The following is a 15,000-nucleotide window of genomic DNA, read 5'->3' as shown; positions in this document are numbered from 1 at the left end:
TTATAGTCTAGAAGAAATAATCTATTCTGTTTATTTATTCGTCTCTTTTTCGGATTATTTTTTTCTTCTTATATCTGGTCCATATTTTAGGCTATGGACTTCCTTCTTTCTTTCTGCTATGGTATTTATTTATTTATTTATTTATTTATTTTACGTGTTATTTGCCTCAGATTTTTTCTTTCTGGCATATATATTCTCTTTATACTTCATAATGTCGATATTACCTTTATTTACTACAGTTCGCGCGACACGTACAGAACACGTTGGTAGGATGATAAAGAACAGTCAGTGTTTACAGCTCTTGATATATTGCTGGGTATAGATGCGTTTTGGCCATTTCAAAACAATGAAGCTACTGTTGCCAGATTTTTAATAAAGAATCCAGTTTACTTTCAAGAAATGCATCTTCGTTATCTTACATATTCGATGCTGCAAATCTGTTATTTCTTGAAGACTATTGAGCTGTTTTCAGCAATACCAAAATCTTTCAAATATACTGTTTTCTTCAGAGAATATTATCATGACATTATATTGACATATTTTGTATAAACCGAGAATTATTTTAGATTTTCCTCTTTTTCTGTATCTCAAACTTGTGCGAATTGTATTTTACCCTGTTACATGTTCCAATAATATGGAACGTTAAGCGCCCCTAGAAAGCCTCAGCAGGTGTGGTTCCAACACCTGTGTATGGCACAGGTGTGGAATCACAATTGTCTCAAGGGATACCGATGGGGTATCTGGTTTATAACCATCAGATATAATCAAAAACATGTATCTTTTCTTCTCTCACCAATATTACGCTAGTGTATACCCTTTACCCACTTACCATCATTACTAACAGGGATAAGAGCGTTCATTATGAAAGCAAAAATAGAACAAAGGGACAATGAAAACACAGTAAAACTATACATCTAGTTTAATGTTTCATCTAGCACACTGTCCACTTTTTAAGGCTACACACACGGACAGACGGAGGTAAAGTTACTTGTGGCGAGACTAGCTCCATTTATAAAGTGGATATTAATATTCATTTTTTGTGGTTTAAATATAATACAGTACTTAATATATTAATAGATTACAGGGGAGAAGTTTATTATTATTATTATTATTATTATTATTATGATTATTATTATCATGATTATCATTATTATTTTTTTAAAGAATTTATATGTTTTTTTCCTTCGTTTTATTACTGATTTCATCCACTTAAAATGAGCCAAACTCTAGGTTGAATTAGACAGACAGACTCCCATTATCTTCATACATACTGATTCGTAACAGAAACAACACTTGCGTGGATTCTAAGTAGGTTTTGAATTTGTGATTTACAGGAAATGAGATGAAAAAATAACAGGAAATTAGAGAACAAAGCTCAGTTTTTATCATACATAAAATAGAAATAATTATCACTTCAATTCTTTCTCTTTTTTGTAATCTTTTTTCGTTTGTTTTCCTCTCCTCAATCTCGTTTAACAGTTTATACAAAACAACAGCTTTATTTGTTTACTTTTTTTTACAAATATTACACGCGTTAGTAAGACTGAGGAAGGTTTGCAAATTAATATTATATAAACATATATATATACATACATACATATATATATATATATATATATATATATATATATATATATGAAGAAGGCCAAGTCCTCGTGAGCGATAGAGAGAGAGAGAGAGAGAGAAGAGAGAGAGAGAGAGAGAGAGAGAGAGAGAGAGAGAGAGAGAGAGAGAGAGAGAGAGAGAGAGAGAGAGAGAGAGAGAGAGAGAGGATGGAAGAAGGGAGAGATAAAGAAACAAGGACAGAGTCAAGCAGGCAGAGAACAAATATAAAATAAATTTACAGGGAAAAACGAGATAACATTTGCATTTGAAGAGAAAAGGAGAAAAAAGGACATAGTCTTTTTCGAAAAGAGGAATTGGAGCTCCTTTCTCCCTCAGCTCGAGGAGAAGAAAGAAAAAAAGAAAAAGAGTAAGCCACCTACCCCACGCATGTCCGCACCCCCCCCCCCCCCCCTGCCGCGCCGACGCCCCAGGCTGCCCTCCAAACGTGGTCCTCAGGTCAAAGGTCAAGTCAAGTCGAGGTCCTTTTGTATCACAATCCTTTCCATCATCTATCACGAACAAGGCTTGATGGTGACCTCGTTCCCTCCTGAAGTCTTTGACATCCTCAGAGGAACATCTTTAATATTTCCTTCAGGAGGGGAAGTCGAGGGGGAGAGGCTCGAGTGACGGGGGGAGGAGGGGGTGGCGACCCTTTACTGAACCGCCACGGGGCATCTTCGTCACCCTCGTGTCGGCCAGCCTCGCCTCTACCTCTCCCCCCGTCACGAGAAGTCTCTTCGCTTGATCACTAACTGTTCACTGTCCAGAAAATCTTTTTCATTATCAGGTTGTTTTTTTCAGAATCTAATGTCCCAGAAAGCTACAGTGAACAGTTACATTTCCCTACAGTCACCATCATCATCTTTATCCTGCTACAGTATAACAGTTGGGGGGCGTTGGCTAGGCCCCCGCCCCCCTTCCTTACTCCTGGGGAGTTTCTTACACTGTGACGTCACTCATCTCAGTGAAGCTCTTCTTCCGTATAAAATATAATCTTTTTTCGTCAATTTATTTTAATTTCTCTACTAAAATTATATTTGTTTATTTATACTGACGATTTTGAAGCCTAGGGCTGCTAGTTAAAGTCAGTCGATGTTTATTTTTGTTTTTGTTTTTTTGTGTTTTTCACCAAGCTAAAATACGTGTCAAATCTATCATCAGTTTTGTGACATTTAAGCCTTTTCATTTTCTTGAATCAAAATACCTATATTTTTTTCTGAACAATTTAGAAAATGATTTAGACAGCTTTGCTTCGTGGAGAACCAATTTCGACTTCAACCAGCAATCCGACCGTCTCACCGTCCAAATTCCGGGTTTTATATTAAAAAAAACGATTAATATTACATTAAATTTTGCCTTATCTAATTATTTTCATGACTTTTTACCAAATGTCATGTTTTAAAAAGTATGACGTGCTTACTAACAGACATACATCGATTTACTCTACTTTAAGTCAGTGATAATAGCCTATTTTGAACATTAGGTGCTATTTTCAAACAAAAAAAAGATTCCTTTTTAACGGCACCGGTTTCGAAAACGCTCAATCCTTCCTGCCAAATGAATCCAACCAAAATATTCCTGCCTTTGAATGCTTCCCTTCGAGGGTTTAGTCAGAGGCCGAGGACCCTCTGAAGAGCAGTATGTTCGTACACACTAATTTACATCCCGTCTCTTGGGATCGGAAACCTCCGCCTCACGCGACCTGCAAGTCTTCCTACGTCAAGTCGTCAGTCCGTCAGCGAGCGTCAGCACCTGGAGGCAGGGCCGAGACGTCAGCACGGCCTCGCGATATATTTACATGGTCACACCATTCTTGCTTCAAGCTAGAGCGGCTCGACCCGGTGGAGAAGGTCGTCCCGCCGCTGCTTAACGACCGGTTACACCAGACAGTCACCCGGCAGGCTTTCTGCCGTCCAACGCTTTGTTCCTTCACCTTCGGAGTACACTGAGCGGCAGCGCTGGCCTGGGAGAGCGTCTCATCTGTCCGACAGTGTACGTGCGGGATGCCACCTGTCGAGGACGACTGCTTTCGCCCCTCCGCGCAGGGGCGTCACCTTGAACCGCCAGTATCCACGCTGCTTAGGATAAATGAGTACTCCTCCATGCAGTGAGCAGACACACGGCAGTCTACACTGACTGCATATACTGACGGTAACATTGAACACACATATGTTGTAGTCACCCTCAACATTGGGCACATAAATATTAAAATAAATCTGGAAAAAAACATGATGCAAGCCTTCGGAACTTAAAAATGTGAGGTAGATCAGATATAGTACTATTGTTTGTACTGAAAAATGACTATTGTATACTTGTTAAAATGTGAGCTGTAGCTTGGCGTCTGTAGCAGGCCGGCCACAAGGCAACTCGATCACAAAGTCGAAGCTTCACACACCTCCCCAGCGCCACTGTAAAACCAGTGTCAGACTCACAGAACAACAATTATATTACATACTGGCCTTTGACAGCGAAGAGGGAGCGCGTGTTGAGGGAGGGGGTGACAGGCAACGTCAAGAAGGAGGTTGGTGAGGGAGACTGTGATCGGGTCACCGGGCCATGTCCGTTACAGGTCAAGTATTATGTTAACATACCACGTTTCAGGTCAGAGCACGGGGAGCGCATAGTACATACATCGTTTGGCTAAATATGAGGAACATGTGGAAATTAATGTTATATATAATATATATTATGTGATAACACTAGCGTGAGGACCACACACACCCTGGCTGTGCCCACACCGGGCTGGCTGTATCACAATGTATTCGAAGGTTAATAGACTCTCTACGCTTGTACTCGCTACTGATGTTAGGAACGTGATGTATACTGACCGACAGAGGTAGAGTGTGAATCGAGGTAGATCTCAAGAGGGAAGGTGGCGAGGAAGGGGTGGAGGAAACGGAATGGGAGATAAAAAGAAGAAAAAAATGCAAATTTCTCCGCCGTTGATGAAGAAAATGAGATTGGATGCGAAATATATAAATAATGTAAGCGGGAGTTTGGGGTAGACGGGATGACGTTATTAAGATGACGTAACAAAGACGGAGAAGAGAGGAAAGCTTTTTAAAATCATTTTTCTTCTTTTTTTCTTTTTTTTGGTCCGAAAGTTTCCTTCAAATTAAAAAGTCATGACTGCTAACCTCTTACATTTACAGCCTTTCCTCTCTTTTTTTTCTTCTTTAAGAAATGAAAGAAATTAGAAGAAAGGAAAGGAAAAAAAAGGGGGGGGGGATAAAAGTCAGAAGGAGAGAAAGAAAAAAACAAAAAAAAAAACACTTCAGCCTAGAAATTCGTGTGGTCCTCTTGACTAAAGTCCTTTGTAGTAATTAATGCTATGTAAAAGTCACATCTAGAACTAAGTTTATACATCAACTTATAATGAACACACACATATTGCAACAAACTTACACAAAAATAAGAAACATTCACAAAAGGGTTCACGTTTGTATCGGCAATCCTGAGGTAAGTAACAACAGTACGACAGTTATATAATGATATATATATTCCTATTTATATATTTATATACTGAAGGAGTTTATCGGAAATCTAACTAATTGGCGAAGCAAAGGCGATCATCCAGAGGCGAGAGAATCGGGAGAAAAGGTGATAATGATGATAAAAAGAATAATAATAGTAATAACGATAAGGACGATGATAAATTATAGTAATCAAATAATAGCAATAGCAGCAATAAGGATAATAGTAATAATGATAAGAGTAAAGAAAATCATCAAAATGAAAATAAAACCAACTACAAATAAAGGGAAAGACTCAAACGAAACATAAATATTAATAAACCACTTACTTGACCCCCCCCCCCAAAAAAAAAAAAATAGTAATAAATAAAATATTATATAATCAGATAAACAAATGAACAAAACAAATAAAAAAAACATATCAGACTTAAAAAAAAAAAAAAAAAAAAATCCGAAAAGCCGTCCACCTCCTAACAGAAGCATCCCCCCCCCCCTCCTTCCCCTCCCTCTCCTCCCCCCTCTGGATGCCGCGTCTTGAGAGCCTCCGCCCAAAGGGGAGTCGAGCCGGCGCCTTCCGCATCCCCCCCCACCGGAGAGAGCCTTGAGTCCCGTCCTGGCTTTCCCACGAGACGCTGCAGAGGAGTTCGGTCATTTTGATCTCGAGATTGGTCGCTTTAATGCGTTTCTCAATTTTGATATTTGCTTTTTTTTTTTTTTTACTTGCTTTTTTTTATTGTTTGAATTATAGTTATTATGAATTCTTTTGTGTTTTTTTCTTTCTTCTAGTGCTATTTCTATTTATCTTCTTCTTCTTCTTCTTCTTCTTCTTCTTCTTCTTCTTCTTCTTCTTCTTCTTCTTCTTCTTCTTCTTCTTCTTCTTCTTCTTCTTCTTCTTTGGAAAATTGAAATGATCAAAATAAATCTAGTTTGGTTTTCATATTCTCGCTCGGTAAACAGTGAAATGAATAAATCAATTTTAAAAAATCGCATCAAAATGAACGAACTGCACTTTTCCTTCTTCCTTTCCTTTATTTTCTTTCTTCTCTTTCTTGCATTTTCTTCTTTCTTATCTTACGTTTGCATCGTCTCCAAGGCCAAGGCAACAGCTTCTCCCCCCCCCCTTCACCCCCCCCCTTACATACAATAAGCAAAGGAAGGTGAGAGGGAGTGAGAGGAGGGGAAGGGGGAGGAGGGAGAGGGGAGAGAGCGGGGAAGAGGGGGAAGGAGGGAGAGGGGAAAGAGAGCGAGGGAGAAGGGGAAAGGAGGGAGAGGGGAAAGAGCGAGGGAGGGGGGAAAGGAGGGAAAGAGGAGAGAGCGGGGCAGAGGGGGAAAGGAGGGGAAAAAAAGAGAGAGGGGGAGGGGGGGGGAGAAACTGCGCCCCATACATTTCCCAAATCATGGTGGGGGTCCTTCCGTGTGCCAGGTGAGACCCCTGGACACTAATGCATTCCCAAGCTCACTGGAATGTGATTGAAAAAGAAAAGAAAAGACAAACAAACAAACACTGCATTATGAGCTGTATTTATAAGAGGCAGTGAGGGGGATACAAAGGAAATTAATTAAATTGTTATATTTAGGTAGACTCTTGAGGTGGGGCCGGGGGGGGGGGGATGTAATAACGATGATAGAGATAATGAGGATGATAATGATAATGGTGACGATTATGAAGATAATGGTGATGATAAAATAATAATGATAAGGAGAAAAAGACTTAGAAAATCAAACAGAACTGATGTATAACATTTGGTCATGAACATTGGCTGTCCTGAGATGATAATGATGATTAAAAAAGAAAAAAAAAAGAAAAAAAAACTTTTAACAAGATTCAGTATTAAAAGAAGAAGGAGAGAGAGAAGAAGAAAGAGGAGGAGGTGGAGAAGAGAAACTAAAACCAAGATAATAAAACGGGTGAATGATAACTTGATAATCAAGAATAACAAAGAAAAAACAAACAAAAGTGTAAAAGAAACGAAAAGGAAATAGATGTTTACGTGCGCTGTGAAGTGAATATTGAAAGGTCAATGATATAAATCTTTTCTAAAATCGAAAAAAATATTTGAGTGAGTGGAGGGGGGCGAGAGGGGGCGGAACTTTTGAGGGGGGGATAAAAAACGCATCTCGAGCACCCTTATCACCAAAATCGTTGGATGGGTCAGTGTCATGCATCCTCTTCTTTGAGCAACGTCAAACTACTACACGGAGAAAAATAGATATATATATATTTATGTATATCAACTAGGAAATGCAACGCTGATTGATTTCTTCCTCAAAGAAAAAAGAAAGAAAATGTTTCGTTAAATCTCTCCTATCTCTTTTGTTGTCATTCTAAAAAGACATCGAAATCTCGTTCTTGCATTGCTTGTTTGTTTTTACTCGAACTACGCCATTTTACTCTTTTTCTTTTTACGAACTACGCTGAAAGGAGCAGAGGGGGAGAGGGGGAGGAGGTATGGGTACACGTCTTTGTTTCCTGAGCTCGTTATAGTTTCTGTTTTTTATATATTCTATTTTTCTTTCTCTCTAAAATCCCTGAAGAAACTTGATAGGCTGACAGTGACGCGACGGAACACCATAATGATGTCCGGTCTTACGTTATTTGATTGTTTCTTAATTCTTTCTTTCTTTCGTTTTCTTCTTTTTTCAGATTGCTTTGGCTTCAATAGGACTGCGGGGCAACTACTCGGCAACACTAAATAAATATTCCGCAGCTTTTACATTATGACTAAGTACTGATTTATCCATGAGCATTCAAGTCATACATTAGGCCTAGTTGACTAAGGTACACGTCAGCAATTCCAGATTCCGAGTCTAGAAAATATAGTTTCTGTAGTTTTGTACGTTTGACCTGGAAGATACTCCAACAGAGTCATGGGGTACTAAAATCTGCTATATCATGAGGCGTGTAGTAAGCTTCCTCCAGGAAAGGAAACTTCGCGTGAGCTGGCAAAGGTGCAATAACAACTAGAAGGATACGAAACATGAGGTAGATAAGACCGGGTGCTTGACCCAACGTGGATACCTGAGTAACTTGTTCTTATAATTCATGCAGGGTTTTCTTCTTTTTTTTATCTTTTTTTAGACATATATATATAGTATTTCGTCCCCTGCAATACCCAGGGCAGGGAGGTAGACCCATGAACACACAGACAAAACAACATCTGCTATACAAAAACGAAAAAAAAAAAAAAATGCTAAACTTGCCTTGCTTACGCAGAGAAAGTTCGACGCCGCATTCGCAAAAGAGGAACATTGATAACCAGGTCCCTCCCTGCCCTTTTGGTTTCCCTGACACACTTCAGGGATGAGGTCCTTGTGAGGGACCCCTGCTTCCCCGGCTCTGACCGCCCGTGCTTTGTTGGAGGGATAATGATGGCAGCTATAAAAATAATACTGTACATCTACAAACATCTTGTGCATGCTTGCTTTGTTGAGCATAAGGCACCCACACCAGAAATCATTCACTAGATTATGAACAGAAGAAACATACCTTCCCTTTCTTGGGTTCGTGATTAATCTTCTATAAAATATAACCATTTCAAATAAAACCTACAGTTAACAAGGTCCATAATACGACTCCACGCTTACACTATGGTATTGGGGTTATGATATTAGCACACTTGAAGCTACGAGAACACCGGCCATGGACCATACATAACACAGTTTAGCGTGCTTCACAAGCACAGCTAAAGACCCAAGCGCGAGTCCACAGTGTGACTATCACTAGCGTCGCCTACAGCATACCAACAACACTGGAGGCTGGCGAGCACCCGGGCGGTCCTTCGTCGTCGTCTGGTGCTCGGCCAGCTGTACACATGGATACCATCGAGGCCTTGGGGGCCGTTCTGTACACAGAGCACCAAGTATCACCCAGACTCTTCGCCGCGTCGCGTCACTCGGACTCTCGCCGCGGGCTCCCCCGACCCCGCCCCCTTCTGCGCGGGGGGCGTCGTCTGGCCGGCGGGGCGTCGGCGAGGACGGCGGGGAGCCCTGCGTCGGCGGCGCCGTCGTGGGCAGCGACAGCCGGGGCAGGAGTCTGACGTGATCGGGGACGGACGGCCACTACTCCGGGTACGGAGGGTACAGGGCGCGGCGCAGCTGGGCCGGAAGAGCCTCCGGGCGGGAGAAGTCCACGTTCTGGTGCTCGCGCGCGATGTGGCAGCGAACCGTGAACCAGCGGGTGAACCCGCGGTGGCAGATCGGGCACGGGATCCGCACGCCCTTGTGGAAACACCGGATGTGGGTCCGCAGGTTGTTCTGGTGGCGGTATGAGCGGGGGCAGTAAGGGCACTTCACCAACTCAGCTGAAAGGAACACAGAGGGAAATCAGTACCTTGCTTCCCTCACGTCACGAAAATAAAAAGTGAAGAAGCAAATGCATATGCAAACAAAATCCAGAAAAGAAAGACAAAACTCAACTGTACGAAAAGTGAAAGCAAATCTACATAAAACCAAATAAAAGGCAGAAAGCAATAAAGAAACAGCAAACTCAACGTTGGGTCTCCACTACGTACACTACACTACACTACAAGGGACGGGCCTCGTGCTACGGGCTGGAAGAGGCGGGGGCATCTGCCTTCCTATTGTTTGGAATGTTAAGTCTGTGCACGGTCCGCAGGTGCAAGTTTCTGCTGAAGTTGTGTTTGAAGGTGGAGCCGCAGAGGGCGCAGGTGAACACTCGCCGCCGCTGCGCGTGGTCGGTGCGGACGTGGCGCGCCAGCGAGCTCTGCACCGAGTACGACGCCCCGCACAACCCGCATACGTGCCGCCCGCGGGCGTGCTCGGACCAGTGGCTTCGTAGTTCCGCCAGGGACGCGTGGCCCTGCCCACAGGTGGAGCACACCCACCCTCCAGGGGGCGCGGGGGGTTCCTCACCCCCCTCTAACAGGGGGGAGGGCGCCCCCCCTCTTGTTTCCCCCTCGCCCCACACCACACACTCTGCAAGAAACAACACCACCAGTAAGCAGCCACCCGAGGCTTTAGTGCGTCAAGATGCCGCCCGCGCCCAGGCGCTGCCGCCCGCCCGCCATGCGGTGGCCGGGGGCGTGGCGGGGGCGGGGCACAGGTTAGACTGGTTCTCCGAGTACCTTGACCTGAGGCTCACAGGTCGCTCTTACTGTGGTGTTCTTTCTCGCCTTTTCATGCAACATGCAGCGCCATGCACCGGACAAGCCCAAAGCAAGTGCTCTCTAAGCAGGCAGATTAGAGGGTTCAAGCACAAGTCTCAGAGATAATATAAACTACATTCTATTCTCTATTCTAATCTTTTTACAAACTTAAAATATGTGCATAAAATTATAATAAATCGAACTAGAATCAGAAAAAAAATCTACAGAATTTAAACAAATGCTAGAAAAGTAAATCATAATACAATACTGTACAGAATCATAAAAGTTAAACCATGCATTCTAATCATCACTAATTTCACTCCCTACTCCTTTGCTAACAATCACATTTCTCTAAAAAAAAAAAAAAAAAAAAAGAAAAAAAGGAATAGGAGAAATTGACCAAAAATAAAAGAACAAATGAAAATAATTTAAGGTAATTCTACATAAGTGCAGAGCAAAGCAGAGGCACAGAGAAAGAAAAAAACAAATAAAAAAACCTTAAAAGCTACAGAAAACAAACAAACAAACATACAGAGAAGAAGAAACGAGTAATGAAAAAGGAGGAGAGACCAAATAGGAAATAACCCCCTTTCTGTCTCATTCCCCCCTTCTCATCCCCCTCATAATGCAAGAGTAAAAGAGAGGGGAAAAAAGAGGAGGACGTCGAGGACCGACCCGCAGGCCTCGCGTCCCCTTCCCTTCCTCAGGCACGTCGAAGGCCTCTCGCCGACCGCGCCTACCTGTTGACGTGTTGCCTGACGAGGACGTGGACAGGTTCCTTTGACGGGAGCCGGTGGTGGTGATTTCCGAGGCGGTGGTGTCGCGACCCGTGGTGGTGGTGGTCGTCGTGGTGGTGTTGTTGGTGTGGTCGTCGTCCTCGTCCACATCACCTTCGGGGGTCAGGAGCTCGGTCTTGCTGATCACGGAGTCTAGGGGGAAAGGCGGTGGCGGTGATGGTTAGGGAATAGGGAGGATGATAAGCATAATAAGAATGATATCTAAAAGAAATAGCATCAACATTCAGCTAAGGGATATATAGATAGGTAGAAGTTAAAAGGCCAGATACGTTAATCCGAATTAAATTCATCTTCTAGAATGGGTGAAGGAATAAAAAGAAGTCGAAGGCGATAGGGCGCTCACCTCCCGAGGGCGAGTGGTCGTCCTTGTCCTTGGGACTGAAGGATTTCTCGTCCTCCTGCCGCCGATCCGGGTCCTTCCCGCTCGTGCCGTTGTGGGTCTCGTTATGAATGTTCTTCTCCCCTTCCCTTTCCCTCTCTTTCTCCCTTTCCCTCTCTCTTTCGCGGTCTAATAATCGCTGAGTCTCCCTCTCCCGTTCCCTCTCCAGTTCTCTGTCTCTTTCTCTTTCTCTCTCGCGCTCTCTTTCCCTCTCCCGTTCTCTTTCCTTCTCCCGCTCTCTCTCCCTCTCCCTTTCTCTCTCCCTTTCCCTCTCCCGCTCCCGCTCCATTTCGAGGTCGGAGGCGCCCCGCGGAGGCCACACGGGCGGCGGGCGGTCCTTCTCGTCGTGGGCGTCGTAATGGGACGTGGGCGCCAGTTTGTGGGCGTTTCTCTCCATCATCTTTTTGGAATCATGAAGGAGCGGCAGAGAGAAGGGCAGGCCGAAGGGAGGGACGCTGAGGACGAAAGAAACAACACCACGTTAATCAGTTAAAATCTCAGCCATTGTTATTGGAACATTTGATATTTAGACATCGTTAAAACTATCTACCTATTTTTTCTCACCATATTTATTACCATGAGTAGTCCATGAGACTCACCCGAGCTGCTGCACCATCTTGGGGTCGGGCACCGGCGACTGCGGCGACGTGCGCGGCGGCAGGAGGCTGGAGCCCGCCGTGGGGTCGTACTGCGGGTGCGGGGACCGAGGTCTCACCAGGCCGCTGGGGAAGAAGGGCGGGGCCGGGAGGGGCGGGCCGGGGCTCTTGGACGTCGGGCGGGACATGAGCGAGGACGTGTAGAGGAGGGAACGCGCCGGCGTGAGCGAGGCGGCGTTGGGCAGGGGCGGCGCCGGGGGGGACGCCGGCCGCCGCGAGTAGCCGCTGGGGACCATGCTGAAGTGGGGGAGGTCGCGCAGGTCGCGCAGGTCGCGCAGATCGGGTCGGAGGGCGTCCCTTGAGTTGGTCCCTCTGTGGTCGCGAATGTCGGGTCCTCCTGGCGGGAGGGCGGAGTCCACGGGCGAGTGCTTGGGCCTCTTGGCCGGGGGCGGCGTCGAGGACGAGCCGCCGTTGTCCCGGAGGCGCTCCTTCCCGCCGCCGTCATCCTCCTCCTTGCTGGCCACGTCCGCCAGCCCCTTGATCTGCGGGCGCCGGGCAACGGTTACAACAACAGCAGCGACAACGCCATTATCATTATCATAAATAAGAAGGATAATAATAATAATAATAATAATAATACATACAACGAAAAAATAACAACCCGCAGATGCGATAGAGGCACATTTCTGGCCTAAAACTTCTATTCGAAGGCAAGACTATTCCATTTGATTAAGAAGAAAATTCATTAGAAAATTATATAAAAGAATATTTAGTAGTAACAATACTATTACTGCTACTACATTTAGGCCTGCTGCATTTAACTTCTGTTACTATAACTTCCTATTTTGTAGCCTCCAATGCTCGCCCAACAGCCGTGACTGTGACCCCGATGCAGTCAACTACTTCTAGTACTTAATTACTCTCTTACTACAACCTACACAACTAATTCTACTTTTACAGCCACAGCTATTTTTCTACTACAACTTGTACTACAACAACTATTTCTACAATGGCAACTACCCCTTCTTTCACAACTACAACCCCTTTTCCTCCTACCACCACAAATACAACCATTCTCTCTCTTCCACTACAACTACCACTAAAAAAACTTCTGCCATTACTTCTTCTGATATAAACACCCTTTCAACAACTACAACTATTTCTACCACGACAACTGCGCCACTTCTTCTATCACTATAACATCTCTTTCTACAACTACAACTATTCATTCTACCACCATACCTACAACAACTTATTCTACCATTACAAAACTTTCTATAGATACAATGAATATTTCTACCACTACACTGCAACCCCTTCTGATACTACAAGTAGTCCCTCCACATTTACAATCTTTACAATCTTCTCACAACCACAACCACTTCCCAATCTCCCACCACAACTACAACCCTTTCTACAACTACAGATCACACCTCTAAATCCCCTCTCTTTTCATCACCCCTCCTACAACCCCTCCTACAACCATTCTCCTACAACCACCTCTTCTACAACCACAACCCCAACTACCACCGCTTCTGCAACTACCACTACCACCGTCTCCTGACCTTCAGCGTCTCGGCCGTCTTGAGCAGTGACGACAGCTGGTCCTGTTCGATGTTGACCTCGCCGCGGTACATGTAGTCGACCAGCGCCCTGAGGTCAGCGTATCTCGTGCCGTCCATGATGATGACCGGCTGTTGACCCTCCGGCGACGCCTGCAGGATGCGCTCGAAGTGGGCCGAGGATGCCAGCAGCACCAGTTTGTGGACCCTGAGGACCTGGCCTGGGGGGGGAAGGGAGGGGGTCATTTGGATGCGTTTAAGGTGCGTGCAGGAGTAATGATGATGATAATAATAATTAATGATAATAATGATAATAATAATAGAATAGTAATTATTATTATTATTATTATTATTATTATTATTATTATTATTATTATTATTATTAATATTATTATTATTATTATTATTATTATCATTATTATTATTATCATTATTATCATTAGTATTATTATTATTACTATTATTACTATTATTATCATTATTATTATTACTATCATTATTATTATTATTACTATCATTATTATTATTATTACTATAATTATTATTATTATTACTATCATTATTATTAGTAATAATATTATTATTAGTAGTAGTAGTAGCATCATTATAATTATCATTAACGTTATTATTATTATCTTAAGAACAATGACACTAATGGCAATGATAATGATAATAGCTATAATGATAATCATAATATTAATGATAATGGTAACAACAATAATAGTAATGATAATCATGATATAATAATAATAACAATAACAATAACAACAATAATAATAATGATGATGATAATAATATTAATAATGGTAATAATAATGATAATAATAATAATTACAACAATAACAATAGAATAATAGAAATATGATCGTTCTCATTATCATTATTATTAGCATTACTATTATTATTAACAATAACAATCTGTCAAGGACAGTAACGGCTTCCTTCGTGCAATAAAAGCTTAACCAGTTTTAATCGAAAAATGTGTACCCTGCCGTGCGGTCATTCCCTTCCAGCAGAGGGAGGCAGGGAGGGTGACAGGTAAGAGCAGTAGAGGGAGAATGAGTGTGGGTGGGGGGAGGGTGTAGTGGGGAGGGGTAGGGGGTGGGGGATAGGGGAGGGAGGAGGAGGGAAGGGAAGGGGTTGGGTGAAGGGGGGGAGGGAAATGTGGTAGGGGTTTTGGGGGGGAAATTTGAGAAGGGAAGGGGTGAGGGAGAGGGAGAGAGGGAGGGGGTGATGGAGGGGGTGAGGGAGAGGGAGAGAGGGAGGGGATGAGGGAAGGGGAGAGAGGGAGGAGGAAAGAGGGAGGGGGTGAGGGAGGGCGAGAGAATGAAGGGAAGGGGGTAAGTCAAGCGAGATTTCTATCCCACGTATTATCCTCACTTACGTACGTAAGATAATTACAGTTGCAGACAGTTATACAAACAGACTAATGCAGACACACACACACACACACACACACATACACACACACACACACAGAATG

The 15,000-nt window shown here is 43.5% G+C and overlaps 1 protein-coding gene across 5 annotated transcripts in view; it reads right to left on the bottom strand.

The window, feature by feature from the left end:
- Positions 1-6,357: 6,357 nt before the first annotated feature.
- The window catches only part of LOC125039115 (protein bric-a-brac 1-like), an 80,189-nt gene continuing 71,546 nt past the window's right edge, over positions 6,358-15,000 (bottom strand). For all 5 annotated transcript variants that reach the window (XM_047632857.1, XM_047632855.1, XM_047632856.1 and 2 more), the window contains exons 3-7: positions 13,521-13,738; positions 11,959-12,497; positions 11,324-11,814; positions 10,924-11,112; positions 6,358-9,379 (exon numbers count right to left, since the gene is read on the bottom strand). In XM_047632857.1, the coding sequence (XP_047488813.1) occupies positions 9,138-9,379; positions 10,924-11,112; positions 11,324-11,814; positions 11,959-12,497; positions 13,521-13,738 (1,679 nt within the window). In that variant the 3' untranslated portion in view covers positions 6,358-9,137. The remainder of the gene's footprint in view (positions 9,380-10,923; positions 11,113-11,323; positions 11,815-11,958; positions 12,498-13,520; positions 13,739-15,000) is intronic.

The sequence above is a fragment of the Penaeus chinensis genome, chromosome 26, assembly GCF_019202785.1.
Source record: "Penaeus chinensis breed Huanghai No. 1 chromosome 26, ASM1920278v2, whole genome shotgun sequence".
NCBI lineage: Eukaryota > Metazoa > Arthropoda > Malacostraca > Decapoda > Penaeidae > Penaeus > Penaeus chinensis.
Note: the sequence above shows the minus strand (reverse complement) of the source record. Positions and strands in the feature narration are given on the sequence as shown.